This window comes from Scyliorhinus canicula, chromosome 6, assembly GCF_902713615.1.
Source record: "Scyliorhinus canicula chromosome 6, sScyCan1.1, whole genome shotgun sequence".
Classification (NCBI taxonomy): Eukaryota; Metazoa; Chordata; class Chondrichthyes; order Carcharhiniformes; family Scyliorhinidae; genus Scyliorhinus; species Scyliorhinus canicula.
The window spans coordinates 180,828,737-180,849,386 of NC_052151.1; the positions used below are offsets into that span (position 1 = coordinate 180,828,737).

Sequence of the window (20,650 nt, forward strand, 5' to 3'; positions counted from 1 at the left end):
AACCGGGCAAAAGGGGCAAAAATCAAGTACCTGGCGAGAGCTACCTATTGCACGTGCCGCCACCGAAAGTCTGTATTGGAGCTGGTTTGAGGTACACAGTATAGATTGCATATCTCTGAGGGAAAACTTGTTAATATATAAAAACGAGGCTCTAGTGTTCTAACTTTCACCGCCTGGCTATCTGAATTTCAGCTGTGTGTATGTGTGTTTATTCTGTAAATATGTGTAACTCCTTCTCACACTGGAATGTTGACACGGTATATATGTTAATAGGTGTGTATAAGTGTTTGTATATGACATAATGTGTGCACATGTATGTATTGATATACACATATTAATAGGGCAATTAGCAAGATATTCTTTTCGATTGAAAGCAGTTGTTTAAATGTAATCACTGGTTTGACTTTTATAAATTGTTTGAAAGTGCACCTATGACAAGTGGTTTTATTGTCCTCCTTGCAGTGCACTCACTATAAGATGAAAGTAGAGGGTATTATAAAGCAGAATGCATCATGGGGGTGAGATGACATCATAAGCAGTGGGATGTGTTATGACCTTGAATCATGGTGTCAGGAAGGGGGCTGCATTTCTTCTGATGCCTTGGTAATTCCAGCGAGTATGTATTGTGGCAAATGTAAAGGATGGCAAAGCTCCAACTGTTGAGTCACACAATTGAATCTCTGGTATGTCACTGCAGTTTGCAGTGTTGTGTGCCTGTAATTCCAGCAATTAAGGATGGTAGTGCACTACATTGCAGGGTTAGTGTGTGGTCACATAGAATGATTGGAAACTGTTCTTCCGTCTTCCTGATTCCGCCGTCCCTCAATACCCCAGCTTCTGCTGAATTTCAAGTCTCAGCCATGCTGCAGTGGAGAGCTGGTGTGAGGTGCTACAGAAAGCTAGGGAGCTTACTAACTACAATTTGGTGAGCGAAGGCTAACCAGGTCTTTGGAGGAAGTGAAGAGGTTTGTGTCCTTCAGTTAGCTGTATGCAGAATCTTTAATCCTTGTGCTGCCACAAGCAGGCTCTTTGGGGGCACAGTGGGTAAAGCCACCATTTAGTGTAGTATGGACCAAAACATTTTGAGTTGTTATTCTAGACATGTGCTGTGTCAGCACATCTTAGACTGATACTCGTGTACAGTTAACCACCATGTTCCTGGTGAAGGGAAGTGGTAAATAAGCCAGGCATTCTGCTGTGGATTGCTATTCAGTGACCTCTATTGGTCAGTGTGTTCTGACATTGGATTGAGGATAGTTGTGATGCTCTCACCAGTCATTAAGCTGACCAGAATTCTGCTGGTAACTGCAGACTGATCTGGCTGCACAGATGCGGTGACCCAAAAACAACTCTTTATAACTTTGGTCTTTTAATTGGCTGTAATGCCATTTTGGAGATGTGAACTGTAGCACCAGTCCACTGGTTTCACAACAGGCTTTGTTAATTAAGCAGAAAATAATATGAGCTAATGAATATAGGCAGGAGAAATTTGAAGGTGAAAGCAAGATAGAAACAAGAGGTGTAGAGAAGAATCAAAATAGCTTTAAACGTGAATATTGAGGGACTTGGCCCAGACAGAAAAATTGCAACTTGAGCCAATCCAGCTGGATTTGCCTCAGTTTGTCAGGCTCACGTCAAACACATTTTCACCTTCTGCACTATGTTCACCACCCTGTCAGATTCAACAAAGAATGCTTTAAAATGGATTAACTTGAGTTACCAGAGGAGGCAATGGGCTGTGGCAGAAAACCCTTGGCCTATTCACACTGATCTGAGTATATTACTGTGCTCCTTGTCAAATATTAAATTCATGGGGCGGCACGTGGCACAGTGGTTAGCACTGGGACTGCGACGCTGAGGACCCGGGTTCGAATCTGGGTCACTGTCCGTGTGGAGTTTGCACATTCTCTCGTGTTTGCGTGGGTTTCACCCCCACAACCCAAAGATGTGCTGGTTAGGTGGATTGGCCACGCTAAATTGCTCCTTAATTGGAAAAAAAATAATTGGGTACTCTAAATTTAAAAAAAATTATATTGAATTAATGGTGTGAATTTTAAAAATACAGATGCTTTTACTTAAGGAAGTTTTTTGCACTTCACAGTACACTGAACTATTGGGAATGCAGAGATTGTTAGAATGGGATGTTTTGGAGACCATAATTTTATATCTGCTATGCAAAATGTTTTCTGGCAAGTTGAGGTGTCTTTTTGGTCTTCTGGGTGACCCTATGTGTAAATGCTTTTAGTGCACATCAAAATTGAAAAAACTAAATAACATTTCCAGTGTAGAGCCACAGATACCGGAAGCGCACATCAGGAATTAAAAGTGCTCAGCAACAGGCCTGGAACAATTTTCTATCCAAAGTGTGAAGTTGTGGATAAGTCAAATTTCGTACCCAAATTCTCAATGCGATCTCACAGTGCAGAAAAGAGCCTATTGCCAACAATTCTTTAAAACATTCGTTCTTGGGATATAGACGTTGCCACCATTTATTGCCCACCCCTAGTTGACCTTGAAATGGTGGTGATAAACTGCTTTCTGGAACTGCTATTTTCTATATGCTGTTGGTATTCCTATGGCGTTGTTAGGCAGAGCGTTCACTAATTTTGACCTAGCACTAATGAGGGAATGATCAATATATGCCCAAGTCAGGAAGAGGGAAACCTGGTGTTCTCAGAAAGCTGCTGCTCTTGTCCTTCTGGAACCTCCATAACACAATTCAATCAGAGTCCTACATAATTAAAGCCACTTTATACTTTTGGGTATTATAGTTTTCCAATCAAAATAAAAGGTGAATAACTTGTGTGGAATTTTGTTTGAGAAGCCTATGACTTGGGCAGCACGGTAGCGTAGTGGTTAGCATTGCTGCCTCACGGCACTAAGGTCCTAGGTTTGATCCCGGCTCTGGGTCACCGTGTGGAGTTTGCACATTCTCCACATGTTTGCGTGGGTTTCGCCCCCACAACCCAAAGATGTGCAGGGTAGGTGGATTGACCTCACTAAATTGCCCCTTAATTGGAAGAAATTATTTGGGTACTCTAAATTTAAAAGAAAAATAAGCCTATGGCTTAGTTATATAATGTATGTTTGTAGCAACAGTATAGAATAACGGTTTTTATTTCTTGTAAAGCAACATGAAGTATTGATAAGCAGCGGCCTATGTCAGTTTAGAAGAAAGTTTGAATTGTACGTTACTATTATAGGCTCATGTAAATCTTTGATATACTTGTCAGGTTTGCGCACTCATGCTTGCTATTTTGTTTTGGTGGCATGTTTTGGAACTTGTGCTTTTTTTTACAGGTAACTTTCAAACACGATTCATCAACTGTAGAAGTGCAAGATGACCACATCAAAGGTCCACTTAAGGTATGCACTCAGGCTTTTACAATTTTCCTTTTAATAGCTGCAAACAAAACTGACAGTATGGAATGTTTATTGTGTTGATACTTATATGGGCCAGGGTTTAGAGAACCTCAAAGTGTATCATGGAGTTCACCTGACCCGCAACTTTTCATAGATTATGGTATGGGGAGCACGCGGCCCACTCTACAGGTGGGTACAGCAGAAATGGAAAAACAATTTTTAAAGCAAAACAATGTTTATTCTATGAACTCAAGTTAACCTTTTTAAAACATACAGTGAACAGCTTAGCAATCATTAATTCAAATACAACCCCCAAAAAATACAACACTAAGTGATGCTTAATAACTCCCCAAACACCATCCAGAAGACAAAAGAAACATCTTTTAACAGAAGCACATCAGGTTTACATTCACTACGGAGAACATTTATAATTCTGAATTCACCAAATGATCAAGAGGCAATTTAGCATGGCCAATCCACCTAACCTGTACATCTTTGGTTTCCTCCGGGTGCTCCGGTTTCCTCCCACAGTCCAAAGATGTGCGGGTTAGGTGGATTGGCCATGCTAAATTGCCCTTAGTGCCCACAATTGCCCTTAGTGTTGGGTGGGGTTACTGGGTTATCGGGATAGGGCGGGATGTGGGCTTAGGTAGGGTGCTCTTTCCAAGAGCCGGTGCAGACTCGATGGGCCGAATGGCCTCCTGCACTGTAAATTTATGAATCTATGATTTTCGTGGCAGAGAGATCAACAGTACACCTGCTCTGTTCCAACACTGAAAACTAAACTAGAACACACCCTGCAGGACCCCTACACCACACAGCCCAGCTCCACCCACAGTCTGACATCACTGATACATGCTTCCATTTCAACGGTTTCATCTGATAAATGAGTGACCTGTTCCGTGACATGAGATTGTAAATGGTTCAAATCGTTTTTCACCTTTTTTTGAGTTCTGCAATTATTCAAATTTATTCAAAATATAAAGAATTCTCAAAGGAAAGCAGTAGCTACAATGTGATGTAAACATCACCATGAAAAAGGGAAGAGATTACACTGGTCTATACAGTACAAATCAAACAAGACAATCTGTAACCTGTCAGATTGTGCAGATTAAACTTGACATGCGACAGATGGGACTGGGTTTTTGGAGTTTATGATCTCAGTTCGGGTAATATGACTGCTGTCATTCATAGAGTAATTATCATTTCTAGAGCTTTGATTCATCCCTCCCAGCATGCTACGTAACCCATCTCAGATTATACTGAAGCTCTCCTGTCATCCTAATTTGCTGCAGCCATGTGTATGATATTTACACTGATGTAATACACAGCTTTGTGCTCATTTAAATTTTAGTTTCTTAATGTTTTATGTTTTACAGTGTCCCTTACAATGTGTGGGGTTTTGTTTCCTTGTTGAGTTTTCCTTTCATCCCTCACCTGAAGGTGTTTGACGAGCCTTGCCAGTCTGCTGACCTATTCATGTCAAGTAACCTGGTTTCTCATTTGAGTCTGTTTCACAGAGGCAAGGCTGAGACTGAATACTCATTGATTAACCAACCCACAGGCCATTCCAGCTGACCCCTCTCCTATTACAAGGTCATCCCAGCTGACCCATCTCCCAGTCCACAGGCCATTCCAGCTGACCCCTATTCTGTCCTCTCCCAACACACTAGCCACTTCAGCTGACATTTATCCTGTCCTCGTTTCCTGGCAGGGTTTCTCAATGTGCGAGGATAAAAGCAAATTACTGCAGATGCTGGAATCTGAAACAAAAACAGAAAATGCTGGAAAATCCCAGCAGGTCGGACAGCATCTGTGGAGAGAGACCAGAACATAACATTTCAAGTCTGGATGACTCTGTCAGAAGCTTTGATAAAGAGTCATTCAGATTCAAAACGTTAGTCCATTTTCTCTCCACAGGTGCTGTCTGACCTGCTGAGATTCCCCAGCATTTTCTGTTTTTGTTACTCGATGTGCTATTGAGCGGGTCACCTTGATCTTTTTTGCTTTCTCTATCCCAGAACCTTGCTGCCAACTGTGTCCCTATGATTGACTGAATGTGATCAAGCAACTCGAGTGTAGTCGTCAAACCTGCAATCTTGCCAGTGTATGTGGCTGAATGAGCTACTTAGCACGGTAAACACTCCGAGCTGTGGTGTGAGTGCTGTAAAAACAGATACAGTCCTTATTCAGAAGTTATTGGTCCGTATTCCTGCCGGTTCTAATTTTTTGAAAACTATTGGGCACATTCCCTTCATGATGATACTGATTGCTGTTGCAACTGATGTAATGCAGCATAAATATCCTGTTTCTTCTTAGTTTGAGCCATTAAATATACTCCACAATATAGTCAGTTTGCAGAACTGAATATAATTGAATCTTAGTCGTTCTGTAAATGCTGCTTCCCCTGTGCAGATAATGTGGACAGGGTTGATTCTTCAGCTCTCGCACAAATGAACTGAGCTGCCCCTTTTACTCAGGATATCGCCTGACTGATGGATCAACGCAGCCAAAACTGGTACCAAAGCTAAAAAAACTGCAGATGTCGCAAATTTGAAATAAAAACAAACAAATGCTGCAAAATCTCAGCAGGTCAGGCAGCAACTGTGTGGGGAGAAAGAGCTAACATGTCAGTTCGCAGTTCCTTCACTGTTGCTGGGGCAGCACCCTGGAACTCCCTCCCTAACAGCACAGTGGGTGTACCTACACCTCAAGGACTGCAGCAGTTCCAGAAAGCTACTCACCACCACCTTCTGAAGGGCAACTAGGTTGGACAATAAATTCTGGCCAAGCCAGCGATGCTCACATCCTGTAAATTAATTTTCAGAAAACTTCCATCAGAGTTCTTGAGTTCAGATGAAGGTCATCAACCTCAGACAATAACTCTGTTTCTCTCTGAATCATGTGTGTCTTTCCAGCATTTTGGTTTGTCCTTGCTTGCACTTTAGGCGAAGTTTATTAGGTTTTGGTCAGGAAAGGAAACCCTATGGTTTCTTCTGTTCCTTTTTCCTTTGCCTTTTTCCACACAGACCTAGAATTGAACCCATGACAATCCTGTTCTGTGTTTCAGGACTGATGGTGCATTTGCTCTTTTTGGCATTGTAAAGAGCCATAATCTATTCTATTATCCTCGGCCGTAATGCACGCAGCTCGTGGTGACTGTCAGATTGTTGGGCATCCTAGAGTAGAATCGCTTCACCTGATGCACCATATACGAACCTCTATTTTCAACCTTTTAAAGCAGATTCACATCAGAAAGGGAATGTTCTGACAAGTGGTAATTAAGCCATGGCCAGCATGCTTGCTGGCTGGCCCGCTTCCTCTCGCTCGCTCACTGGCCGCTCCCCCTCGCTTGCTCACTGGCCTGCTGGACAGCTCTCGCTCGCTCGCTCACTCAATGGCCCACTCCCCCTCGCTGGCCTGGTCCCGCTGGCTCCCTGGCCCGCACCCCTTGCTCGCTCCCTGGCCCGCTCGCTCGCTCGCTCACTGGTCCTCTCCATCTCGCTCACTTGCTGGTCGCTGGCCCGCTCCCTCTCACTCGCTTGCTCCCTGGCCCTTTCCCCCTCGGTCGCTCGCTGGCCTGCTCCTTCTCAGTCGCTCCTTTTCACTCGCTCTCTTGTAGGGTGAGGCAGATTTGAAGTCTCCCCATGGGCCTAATTTAAAAAAAAATAATTTTTATCCAAATTTTTCAACAACAAATTTTCTCCCAACAGCTAAAGTAAATAAGGTGTAAAACTAAACAGAAACAGAAATCCCCCCCCAATACAAAGTAATAAATTAATAACTATTAACAATACAAAAAAAAAAGCAAACACACCGTCGCAAAAACAAACCCCCTTAACAAATCCCGAATCCCTCCCCCCCCACCACCGGGTTGCTGCTGAGACTGACCACCCTCTACCTCTCCGCTAGGAAATCGAGAAAAGGCTGCCACCGCCGGAATAACCTCTGTACCGACCCCCTCTGGGCAAACGTAACCTTCTCTAGCCTAATGAACGCGGCCATGTCATTGATCCAGGCCTCCAGGCTCGGGGGCTTCGCGTCCCTCCACTTTAAGAGAATCATACGCCGGGCTACTAGAGACGCAAAGGCCAGGGTACCGGCCTCTCTCGCCTCCTACACTCCCGGCTCCGATGCTACCCCAAAGATCGTGAGCCCCCAGCCTGGTTCCACCCTGGAACCGACCACCTTTGACAAAGTCCCCGCCACCCCCTTCCAAAACCCATCCAACGCCGGACATGCCCAAAACATGTGGGTGTGGTTCGCCGGGCCTCCCGAACATCTCCCACACCTGTCCTCTCCCTCAATGAACCGGCTCATCCTGGCCCCAGTCATGTGCGCCCTATGCAGCACCCTCAGCTGAATTAAGCTGAGCCGTGTGCAAGAAGAGGACGAGTTCACCCTCCCCAGGACATCCGCCCACGTCCCATCGTCAATCTCTTCCCCTAGCTCCTCATACCACTTCGCTTTCAGCTCCTCCACCGAGGCCTCGTCCTCTTCCTGCATCATCTGATAAATCGCCGAGATCCTCCCCTCACCGACCCACGTCCCCGAGAGCACCCTATCCTGCACCCCCCTTGGCGGCAACAGTGAAACTCCGCCACCTGCTGCTTAACAAACTGCCTAATCTGCATATACCTGAAAGCATTCCCAGGGGAGAGGCCCCACTTCCCCTCCAACTCCTCTAAAGTTGCAAACTGCCCATTGAGGAAAAGGTCCCCCATCCGCCTGATGCCTGCCCTATGCCAACTCAAAAACCCACCATCCATTCTCCCCGGTGCAAACTGGTGATTACCCCGTATCGGGGCCCACACTGAGGCCTTCACTTCCCCCCTGTGCCGCCTCCACTGCCCCCAAATTTTGAGGGACACCACCACCACCGGACCCGTGAAATATCTTGCCGGGGGGATCGGAAGCGGGGCCGTCACCAATACCCCCAAACTCGTACCCACACAGGACCTCCAGCCTCCCCCTCTATCACCCACCTGCGAATCATTGCCACATTCGCAGCCCAGTAGTACCCATACAGGTTGGGCAGCGCCAAACCGCCTGCCTCCCTTCTTCGCTCTAGGAATACCCTCCTTACTCTCGGGGCCTTCCGCACCCACACAAACCCCAGAATACTCTTATTCACCCTTTTGAAAAAAGCCTTCAGAATCAATATGGGGAGACACTGGAAAAGAAACAAAAACCTCGGGAGCACCGTCATTTTAACCAACTGGACCCTGCCCGCCAACGAAAGCGGCAGCGCGTCCCACCTCCTGCTCTCTTCCTCCATCTGTTCCACCAGCCTCGAAAAGTTAAGCCTGTGCAGGGCTCCCCAGTTCCTAGCTATCTGGACCCCAAGATATCTAAAGCTCCTCTCTGCCCTCTTCAACGGGAGCTCCCCTATCTCCCTCTCCTGGTCCCCCAGGTGCAACACAAACAGCTCACTCTTCCCCACGTTGAGCTTATAGCCCGAAAAATCCACAAACTCCCCAAGTATCTTCAACACCTCTGGCATCCCCCCAGCCGGATCCGCGACATACAACAGTAAATCGTCTGCGTACAATGACAACCGGTGCTCCTCTCCCCCCGCACAATCCCCCTCCAGTTCTTCGAATCCCTCAGCGCCATGGCCAAGGGCTCAATCGCCAACGCGAAGAGCAGGGGAGACAAGGGGCACCCCTGCCTCATCCCCCGGGAAAGCCGGAAGTCCTCCGACCTCCTCCCGTTCGTCACCACACTCGCCACCGGGGAGCTGTACAGCAACCTCACCCAGCTGATGAATCCCTCACCAAACCCAAACCTCCTCAGCACTTCCCACGGGTAACTCCACTCCACCCTGTCAAAAGTTTCTCCGCCTTCATCGATGCTACTATTTCCGCCTCCCCAGCCACTGGCGCCATCATCATAACATTAAGAAGCCGCCATACGTTGACATTCAGCTGCCTCCCCTTCACAAACCCCATTTGGTCCTCATGGATAACCATCGGGACCACATCTTCCACCCTTCTGGACAGTACCTTTGCCAACAACTTTGCATCCACGTTATGGAGCGAGATCGGCCTATAGGACCCACACTGGAGGGGGTCCTTGTCCCGCTTCAGGATCAAAGAGATGATTGCCTTAGACATCGTTGGGGGCAGAGCCCCCCCCCTCCCCCCTCCCTCGCCTTGTTCAGGGTCCTTACAAGCAGTGGGCCTAGCAGATCTGAAAACTTCTTGTAAAACTCCACCGGGAACCCGTCAGGTCCCGGTGCTTTCCCTGTCTGCATGCTCCCCAGCGCCTCCATCAGCTCCCCCAACTCGATTGGGGCCCCCAGACGCCTGCTCATCCTCTACTCTTGGGAACTCAAAGCGGTCCATTCCGCCCACCTCCCTAGGGGGCACCGCCTGGTACAGCCCCTCATAAAAGGATCTGAACACCCCATTAATGTCCCTGCCACTCCGCACCAATTTCCCTCCTGCGTCTGTGACTCCCCCTATCTCTCTCGCCGGCTCCCGCTTCTGGAGCTGGTGGGCCAGCATCCGACTTGCCTTCTCCCCATACTCATATACTACCCCCTGCGCCCTCCTCCACTCTGCCTTCCGGGTGGTCAGTATATCGAACTCCGCTTGGAGACTGCGCCGCTTCCTCAAAAGCCCCTCCTCCTATCCATGCTTACCATTTCCTCCACCAGCCCCTCCCTCTATCCTCTACCCCCTCTCCCTGTACACCCGAATGGATATAAGCTCCCCTCTAACTACTGCCTTCAGCGCTTTCCAAACCACCCCAACTTGCACCTACCCGTTGTCATTGGCTTCCAAATACCCCTCTATACCCCTACGGACCTGGCCAGACACTTACTCCTCTGCCAGAAGCCCCACATCTAACCTTCACAGCGGGCGCTGATCCTTCCCCTCCCCCAGCTCTAGGTCCACCAAATGCGGAGCATGGTCAGATATGGCTATCGCCGAATGCTCCGCCCCCACCACTCTCTGGATCAGCACCCTGCTGAGAACAAAAAAGTCAATCCTGGAATAAGCCTTGTGAACATGGGAGAAAAAGGAGAACTCCCTACCCCCCAGCTTCAAGAACCTCCAAGGGTCTACCCCTCCCATCTGATCCATGAACCCCCTCAGCACCGAGGCTGCCGCCGGCCTCTTACCCGTCCTAGACTTCGAGCGATCCAGAGCCGGATCCAGCAACGTATTAAAGTCCCCACCCAGGATCAAACCCCCCGTCTCCAGGTCCGGGATCTGGCTCAGCATGCGCCGCATAAAGCCCGCATCGTCCCAGTTGGGGGCGTACACATTGACCAGAACCACCCGCTCTCCCTGAAGTCTACCACTCACCATTACATATCTACCTGCACTGTCCGCCACCACATTAGACGCAACAAACGACAAGCTCTTCCCGACTAAGATCGCCACCCCTCGATTCTTCGCATCGAGCCCCAAGTGAAACACCTGTCCTACCCAGCCTCTTCTCAGCCTCACCTGATGCGCCACCTTAAGGTGCGTCTCCTGGAGCATAGCTACATCTGCTCCCAGCCCCATCAGGTGTGCCAAGACCCGGGACCGCTTCACAAGTCCATTCAGCCCCCTCACGTTCCATGTGACCAGCCAAATCTGGGGGCCCCCTCCCTCTGCGCCGATCAGCCATAGCTCTCCCACAGCTCACCACGTGCCCAGGGAACCCCCCAGGCCCGTTCCCCACGGTGGAAGACTCCCCCCCCCCCCCCCCCCCCCCCCCCCCCCCCGAGCTAGGGTCCCCCTAGCTGCGTAACCCCTAACATTGTACTTCCATAAGTCAGCCGATTCCTGCTGACCCTGGCTACCCCCGCCATACCGACGACGACACCCCCACCCCCACCCCACCCGATGCAACGCAACCACCAATCTGCCCTCCTAGTGCCAGCCCCGCCCCCAACCCCTCCAGCGCGGGAAGAAAGCCCGCGCTTCCATCCCGAACCCCGCCCCCCCAGTCCAACACGCGGGAAAAAGACGGGCACATGACCCAGCGGACAGCTCTCCAACCCTCCACCAGTGGAAAAAAATAAAAAGCACCACAGTAAATAAATAACAGCCCCAAAAAACGAAGAAGCAGAGCAACGAAAAAGCAACATCAAACACAGCCAATACAAACGAAAGGATACCAAGGAAGACAAAGCCTCCGGGCAATGTACATCATTCCCCAGCCCCCCAGTCCTCAGTTCGAGTCCAATTTCTCTGCCTGGACAAAAGCCCAGGCCTCCTCCAGAGAGTCAAAGTAGAGCTGGCGGTCCTTGTAAGTGACCCACTGGCGAGCCGGCTGTAACAGGCCAAACTTCACCCCCTTCCTGTGAAGCGCTCCCTTCGCCCGATTGAAGCCAGCCCTTCTCTTCGCCACCTCCGCGCTCCAGTCCTGATAGATCCTAATGTCCGCATTCTCCCACCTGCTGCTCCTTTCCTTCTTCGCCCATCGCAGCACGCACTCACGGTCAACGAAGCGGTGAAAGCGGACCAGCACCGCCCTAGGCGGCTCGATCAGCCTGGGCTTCCTCAACAGCACTCGATGGGCCCCCTCCAGCTCCAAGGGTCCTTGGAACGACCCCGCGCCCATTAACGAGTTCAACATCACAACCACGTAGGCCCCCAAATCTGAACCTTCCAGCCCCTCCGGGAGGCCCAAAATCCGCAGGTTCTTCTGATGGGAGCGGTTCTCCAACTCCTCCATCCTTGCCAGCCATTTCTTGTTAAGCGCCTCGTGGGACTCTACCTTCACTGCTAGGCCCAGGAGCTCGTCCTCGTTCTCCGAGGTCTTTAGCTGTAGCTGCCGGATCTCTGCAGCCTGAGCCGTCTGGGTCGCCATGATCTTGTCCGGCGAGGCCTTAAACGGTTCCAGGATCTCAGCCTTCAGCTCCCTGAAGGAGCGCTGAAGCAGCTCCTGCGCCCACTGCTGCCACGCTGCCGGTTCCCTGCCCGCCGCCATCTTGTTTTCCTTGCCTCGCACCTTTCTCTGCTTCAAAGTCGATTTTCTGATCGCTCCGCTCCTGGTCCAGCCCATCCACTGGCAGCTGAGCACAGTGGCCGCGTTCCTACCCGGGGAAAAGTTGAACCAGCGCTGCTGCGGGCCCTTAAAAGAGCCTGAAAGTCCAAAAATAGCAGGAGCTGCCGAACGTGCGGCTTAGCTCCGCATCACGGCAACCGGAAGTCGGCCTAATTTTTTTTAAAAAGTGTAATTGGTCAGATATGGCCCTGGTCCAGTGGTTCCCCAACCCTCTTGTAACACATGGGCTTCAGCAGTTGAACCAGGCTATGCACCAGCATAATCTCCCATTAGGTATGATAAGTTACAAAGCTTCTGATCAAATGAGGACAAATAGTCAGATGCCCGATAGAAAGTTTTCCGCATTTTTGAATTTCAGTTCAACTTGGTGGCACAGAGGTTAGCACTGCTGCCTCACGGCGCTGAGGACGTGGGCTCAATCCCGGCCCTGGATCACTGTACGTGTGGAGTTTGCACATTCTCCCCTTGTCTGCCTGGGTTTCACCCCCACAACACAAAGATGTGAAGGTTAGGTGGATTGGCCACGCTAAATTGCCCCTTAATTAGAAAAAAATAATTAGGTACTCTAAATTTATAAATTAAAAAAAACCAATTTCAGTTCAACTTCCACAAACATTAGTTACTAAAACAATTTTTGTACATTTGCTTTGTTCCTTGCAAAAGCTCTGTCATGCTTTTCAAGCAATTGAAAGCAGTCCAGGAAATCAGTCAAGGAAAACAGTAGTTCAAAGTAGTTATGTAAATACAAGTTATTGTGGCTGACCTCGGCTGACATCCCATTGTGTGACGTACAGAAAATCTAATTGAAAGGGCATTAAGCCACCCATGTACGTAATACCCCAGCATTTAATTCAGACTGGTTCACTGGCATCCCGTTGTGTGAGGTACAGAAAATCTAATAGGGCACAAAGCCACCCCACCCATCTACATACCCAGCATTTAATTTAGAATGAGTCACTTTTGTATCAGTGTTGACCAAGTCCCTTCTTACTTCTCGCCCAACAGCTCCCTATCCCTACAATCCCCTCAAGTAAAGTTAATTGAACCACTCCTATTGAAAGGATCTGAATGAACTCTGCTGATGGGTGTGATTTCTTCCCTTTTCCATATTACTGATTGGATGTGACTTCCACTGTAGGTAGGAGCTGTTGTCGAAGTGAAGAACCCTGATGGGACATGCCAAATGGCTGTCATCAATAAGCTAACCGATGCAAGCTGGTACACTGTAGGTAAGAAAAGAATCATTCTAAAATGTATCCCCATTGTATCGAACTGCAAAAAGATATTTTATGGAAATCATACAGGTCTAATGCCAATGGTGCAGAACTACAAGAGACTTGTCGAGGACAAAACTATTTCCCACTTGGCGAAGCATGGGTTAAAAAGGGATCGCAAGGGCAGCACGGTGGCCTAGTGGTTAGCACAACCGCCTCACGGCGCTGAGGTCCCAGGTTCGATCCCGGCTCTGGGTCACTGTCCGTGTGGAGTTTGCACGTTCTCCCCGTGTCTGCGTGGGTTTTGCCCCCACAACCCAAAAATGTGCAGAGTAGGTGGATTGGCCACGCTAAGTTGCCCCTTAATTGGAAAAAATAATTGGCTAATCTAAATTTTTTTAAAAAGGGATAGCACAGATTTATTAAACGCAAATTATATCCAAAATTGGAGTAACTGGGTGGATGAAAGTAGTGCAGTAGATTTGAGTTTTCGGAACTGGATGACAGATTTATTTTGAAGATAGAGGCACATGAGATTAAATGGACAGTGGGAACTTGGGTATGTAATTGGTTAAGGACTGGAAGTCGGAGAGTATTTTTCTGACTGGAGAGGAGTGTGCAATGGGTGCTTTCCAGAGGCCTGTATTGGGATCACTGCTTTGTCTTGGGTATAATGAATGCCTCGGGTGACTGTGGAATTTGCACTTCCTCCCCGTGTCTGCCTGGGTTTCCTCCAGGTGCCTCGGTTTCCTCCCACGGTCCAAAGCTGTGCAAGCTAGGTTGATTGGCTATGCTTGGTGTCCAAAAAAGGTTAGGTGGGGTTACTGGATTACGGGGATAGAGTGGAGGCGGTGGCTGAAGTAGGGTGCTCTTTCCAAGGGCCGGTACAAACCTGATGGGCTGATTGCCCTCCTTCTGCACTGTGTCAAAGTTTGTAGATGATGCAAAACTTGGTAACATGGTAAATAGTGAGGGGAATAGCAGCAGATTTCAGGAGATCATTGACTAGTGAAAAGGGGAAGCACATGGCAGATGCAATTTAATGTGGGTAAGTCTGAACTGGTGTACATTGAGAGGAACAATGTAGCACCAGGCGATTTAGAAAGACCGGGGATTGGGGTGATGCATGCTCATAAATCTTTGAAGTCAACAGGACAAGTTGGCAGGGCAGTTCAGTTAAGAAAGTGGATGGGAAACTTGGCTTTGTAAATAGGAGCATTGAATGCAAAAAGCAAAGAAGTTATGCACAACCTTTAAAAATCATTGGTTGGGCCTCAGCTGGAGAATGTTATACAATTCTGGGCACTAAACTTTAGAAGGATGTCACAGCATTAGAGAGGATACAGAGGGGTTTTCCAGACTTCTATCACGGAAAAAGTTATGTGAAGAGATTGGAGAAACTGGGATTCTTCTCCTCAGAGAAGAGAGCATAATTACGGGGGCCAAGATTGGGAGGCAGAACTAAATTAGACTATTCTTTCATGGTCCATGTGCCCGGTAGCATTGTGGATAGCACAATCGCTTCACAGCTCCAGGGTCCCAGGTTCGATTCCGGCTTGGGTCACTGTCTGTGCGGAGTCTGCACATCCTCCCCGTGTGTGCGTGGGTTTCCTCCGGGTGCTCCGGTTTCCTCCCACAGTCCAAAGATGTGCAGGTTAGGTGGATTGGCCACGATAAATTGCCCTTAGTGTCCAAAATTGTCCTTAGTGTTGGGTGGGGTTACTGGGTTATGGGGATAGGGTGGAGGTGTTGGCCTTGGGTAGGGTGCTCTTTCCAGGAGCCGGTGCAGACTAGATGGGCCGAATGGCCTCCTTCTGCACTGTAATTTCTATGAAAATGTGCAGGCACTGGCATGAAAAGCGGAATAGCCTTTTCCTGTCCTGTACAATTCTATCATGTTTTTCTAACCCTCTAAATGCTATGTGTAAATGGTTTCCGATCTAAACCTTTAGTATTTAAGAACATAAGAACTAGGAGCAGGAGTAGGCCATCTGGCCCCTCGAGCCTGCTCCGCCATTCAATTAGATCATGGCTGATCTTTTGTGGACTCAGTTCCACTTTCCGGCCCGAACACCATAACCCTTAATCCCTTTATTCTTCAAAAAACTATCTATCTTTACCGTAAAAACATGTAATGAAGGAGCCTCAACTGCTTCACTGGGCAAGGAATTCCATAGATTCACAACCCTTTGGGTGAAGAAGTTCCTCCTAAACTCAGTCCTAAATCTACTTCCCCTTATTTTGAGGCTATGTCCCTCATATTTGTACCATATGATGTTATAAATATCTCATATCTGCCTGCCTGCATTCCTGCCTTGGAACTGATTGGAGAGGTGATTGCACTGACTCCATCCTGTCGCTGCCATAAAAATATAGTGGGTGAGCACTGCCCAGCAGGAGATGGGATCACAAAATCAGGAAATGGCCCAGCTCTCAATTCCCACCTTGAAACTGAAAATCCAGTCCTTTTACATTTTGAAATGTCAGTTGATTAATATTCACCAAAATTGCCTTTCTGCAAAGAAATTTTCTTAATTTCACAGCCTCAGGAGCAGAAACCAAACATTTTGCAGTCATGGTGAAAGTAATTGGACACTTTTGAATCCTAAACTACTCAAATATTGATCCTACATTTAAAATATTGCATTATTTCATAGCTGAGGAGCTGTTCTGTACTGCAGAGGAAAAGACATGGCATTTGAATCTGTCAAATCATTGTATTCAATTGACTACTGTTTATGCCCCTGTCAAACGACTTTGTTTTCATGCCATTAAGCAAGTTTAATTTTAAAAGAATCTAGTTTCAAAGTTACTGCTTTGTAACTTGGCTATTAGTCTGGCCAAGCTGACTTTAGATTTCCAGGTAGTATAATTGTAATAGTTACGTACAAAGATACGAAGAAGGAGCAGGAAGAGGTTGAGCCCAATTTGCAATTTAATAAAATCATGGCTGATCTGATAGTAAATTGATTCCAGCCTCCCCTGATAACATCCCTTGCTTACCAAGAATCTACCCACTTCTGACTTTAAAATATTCAAAGACATTGCTTCCACCACCTTGTGGGGAAGAAAGTTGCAAAGACTCTCAACCCTCAGTGAAACTATTTTGCCTCATCTCTGTTTTAAATGAGTGGACCCCCCCCCCTAGTTCTAGATTCTCCCAAAATAAGAAACATCCTTTCACAGCCACACTGTCAAGACCTCAGAATCTTGTATGTTTCAATCAAGCCATCCCTTACTCTTCTAAACTCCAGGGGATACAAGCCTAATCTGTTCAACCTCATGATACAACCTGCCTATTCCAGGTATTAGTATGCTAAACCTTCTTTGAACTGCTTCCAATGTATTTACGTCCTTCCTTAAGTAAGGTGACAATACTGTACACAGTACTCTACTAGTTAAATTGTGTATTGAAATATGACACCAGCTCAGTCAGCAGGGTTAGTTTGAGTATGCACTGCAGCATGTTGTGTTTTTTTTAAAACTAGTTTTGTATGCTGGAAAGGTTTCAGCTTAAATGCAATGAATCCTCTGCAGCAAAGTCAGCAGTTCACAGCACAAAATGAGTTTTCTTAATTCTGCTAAATTGTGGATTCATATTCTGTCCTATTTTCGGGCAAGAGATTTTAGTGGAAATCTACAGAAAGCTTACAGCCATGGCATCAACAGGGCTATACAGGAAAGTGTTTTTTGGAGGACCTTTCAGACCCTCTGGACATCCTAAACTGTTCACAGCCAATACAGAATTTCTGAAGTGCTGTAATATAGGAATTGGGGCAGCAAATTTGTTCACAGCAAGCTGCCACAAACAGAAATGTGATAATGATTAAATCTGTTTTTTCAGTAATGTTAGTTAAGGGATAAATATTGACCAGGGCAGCACAGTGAATAGTGTCTTTGAAGAAGTCTTTTATGTTCACCAGGCCTGGTCTTCTGTCTTTAAAAAAGGACCGTTTCATTCCATTTGATCCACTGCTCAGAGGGCACTGTTGGATTACTGGGATGCTAAGACCATAACACTGGAATGCAGGCTGGTGTAACAATGGTTTTTAACAAACTGGCTTCAAGATTATTCCAGCATATCCATGCAAAGTCATTACAGTTCTTTAACACATCAGAAATGTTTCACTGATTAAGATAAAGTTTGCAGGTTGTAATATTGTGAGCCAATTTATTCACTGTACCATTTAAGGAAACTAATGCTATGGAATAGCTTCGTGGCCATATATAATAGTGTTTCTACTTGCAGGTTTAGTGTATTGTGACCAAAAGTCTAGGAAATGTTACATTAGAACCAAAGTGCTTTCATGTAATGCCAGATTCTTCCTGGTTGCAACAGGGAAGGCGGTCATTCAGCCCATCAAATATATGTTGGTTCTCTGCAAGAACATTTTGACTAGTCCCACTCCCCAGCCCTTTCGAGTACTCAATAATTTTTTTCCAATTAAGGGGCAATTTAACATGGCCAATTCACCTACCCTGCACATCTTTGGGTTGTGGACGTGAGACCCACGCAAACACAGGGAGAATGTGCAAACTCCACACAGCAGTGACCTGGGGCGAGGATCGAACTGGGCCCTTGGTGCCGTGAGCCAGCACTGCTAACCACTGCGCCACCGTGGGTGTGCAAGAATTAATAGGCTTCAAACAGCAAGCGTTGGGATGTACGGGGTCAAAAAAGGGAATATAAATGCTTTTGGAGTCTAAGGAGGGCTCTTGATGGTATATTGGTGTAATGAAGCGGTGTTTTGCTCCATGGAGGCTATCCAAGTAACTAAGAATGGTATCCGAGTGTAAATGATATTAAAGACAAATGCATAGGGGCTCTAAGGTGCTTGAGCATGTGTATAGGATCTAAGGAGGATGTACACAAGGTAGCCGAGGATTTGCAGGCTACATCCCCGATGATTACGCAGTAACTTAAAAGTTCCCGTGCAAGACCACACCCATTAGCTCCTTTTAAGTTTCTGTGCTTCACATCCAAACAAAAATATTTAAAGGGCCTGTACACTTAAATAATTTGTGCACTTCAAAAAATAAAACCTAGAAGATGTTTTGTCAGCAGTGTGTACAATAGTATCTGAGGAGGGACAGATTCAGTAAGAGTATCCAAGTATGCAGGATATATGAGGATTAACCAGTTTGTATGCAAGATAGTTTAGGGTGCAAGCAGGGTAGTCAGGGATGTACAGGGTATAATAAGCAAGGTAACCAAGTATAAAAAGGTATAACAAGGGTGGATAGTGTGGATGTGCATAGGATATCTGACAGCATATAGGTGTAAACATGTGTACGAGGGTGTTCATATGTGAGTGATAGTGAAGTGTATAATCAAGTGTTAACAGGTTATAAGCAGGTTCCATAAGACCATAAAATGTAGGGGCAGATGTAGGTCATTCGGCCCATTGAGTATGCTCTACCATTCAATGCGACCATGACTGATCCTCAACTCCACTTTCTCGTCTTATTCCCATAACCCTTGACTCCCTTACTGATTACAAATCTGTCTACCTCAACCTTGAAATGACAACGATCCAGCCTCTGCAGCTCTCTGCGGTAAAAGATTCCACAGATTCACAATCCTCTGTCTGAAGAGGATTACCCCTGCCCCCTGGTCCTAAACCCTCCCATTAGGGTAAACAACCTCTCATAAACTACCCTGTCAAGCCCCCTGAGAATCCTTGTTGTCAGCCATATTGATTCTCCAAGGGTCTGTTGGGGTGAGGACAGGGAGTGCGGTATCGGGATTATGTGCACATTATTTCTGTGGGAGATTAACAGGACTCTTGAGGTAGAGGTATCTGACTCAATCCTGCCATGGAGACTGCTGCATTTCCTGATAATTTCAGTAAAAATGTGAGCTGAACAGAATCCACATTCTTTGAACTGCCTTTGGGGTAGAAAGATGATCTTTGAATTCGTTCTTAGTCTAGTTATTGGGGAGCTGATCATTTCGTTTGATTTTAGGTGGGCTGAACTTTAAAAATTGTATGTTGTACATCATACTTGGAAATCAACGGGCATCAGGGTTAAAAGATGCAGTATTTTTGATAAGTTGGGTTCAGTCCCATTATATTATAGAAATTTACAGTAGTAACAGGGATAGTTACTTTCACTTACCATTGGATTATTTTTAACCCAAATGATTTGCCACTCATCATTTTGAATGGGCGAGGACTGTGGATACTACAGCAGTCAGTCCCAACCCATCTGCAGCCTGATCAGTTTCTCCATTAGCACGTGATACAAAGAGGACAAGGTTAGCTTGTAGTAATTACTAACCAGAAATTAAATGAAATAAAAATTGCTTATTGTCACAAGTAGGCTTCAAATGAAGTTACTGTGAAAAGCCCCTAGTTGCCACATTCTGGCGCCTGTTTGGGGAGGCTGTTACGGGAATTGAACCGTGCTGCTGGCCTGCCTTGGTCTGCTTTAAAAGCCTGCTCTTTAGCCCTGCGCTAAACCAGCCCCTCCTGGCTTGAAAAGATGCAGAACTGGAGAACAGAAAAAGGATACTTGCATTTTAGATGGGTCATAAAATGCAAACCAGTCAATGTGATTTCCCTTTAGAGAAATAGAAAGCACTGAAGTGATGTTGAAATTGAATTGAATTTTGGTTAGACCGCACCTGCCCCTGACCACTGACTGAATTCATGGTAATTAATCTACGGGGTGAGACTGCCTCCTGAAACACGGTATCCAGGTAACTCTCCTCCTTCCTGATGTGTCGTAGTGTCTGATGCTCGAACTCCAGCTCATTAACGTGGAGCCAATGTTTCCCGAGTAACCAACATTTGGTATGGTCACTATGAACCACAATGGGGTCCAGCAGCTCTCACATGCAGCAGCTACAACACATCGCTTGGCCCTCCATCCCTATTTTATTTAATTAGATTTTCAACTTGTTTTTAATTTTACTATTGATCTTTAGTTTTCACTCTTGTAATTTTTCCTACCTAGCCTTCAATCTCAAATCAGGGCAAATAAAAACCGGGGCTTCAAAACAAGGCAGAAAACGTAGAAGACCGAGATACTCACCTGTGATATCACACCGGCATATT

General features: G+C 46.7%; 1 protein-coding gene across 3 annotated transcripts in view; it reads left to right on the forward strand.

The window, feature by feature from the left end:
- Positions 1-20,650, forward strand: part of arid4b (AT-rich interaction domain 4B) — a 239,950-nt gene that overhangs the window by 69,447 nt on the left and 149,853 nt on the right. For all 3 annotated transcript variants that reach the window (XM_038800563.1, XM_038800565.1, XM_038800564.1), the window contains exons 4-5: positions 3,301-3,366; positions 13,514-13,604. In XM_038800563.1, coding sequence (XP_038656491.1) covers positions 3,301-3,366; positions 13,514-13,604 — 157 coding nt within the window. The remainder of the gene's footprint in view (positions 1-3,300; positions 3,367-13,513; positions 13,605-20,650) is intronic.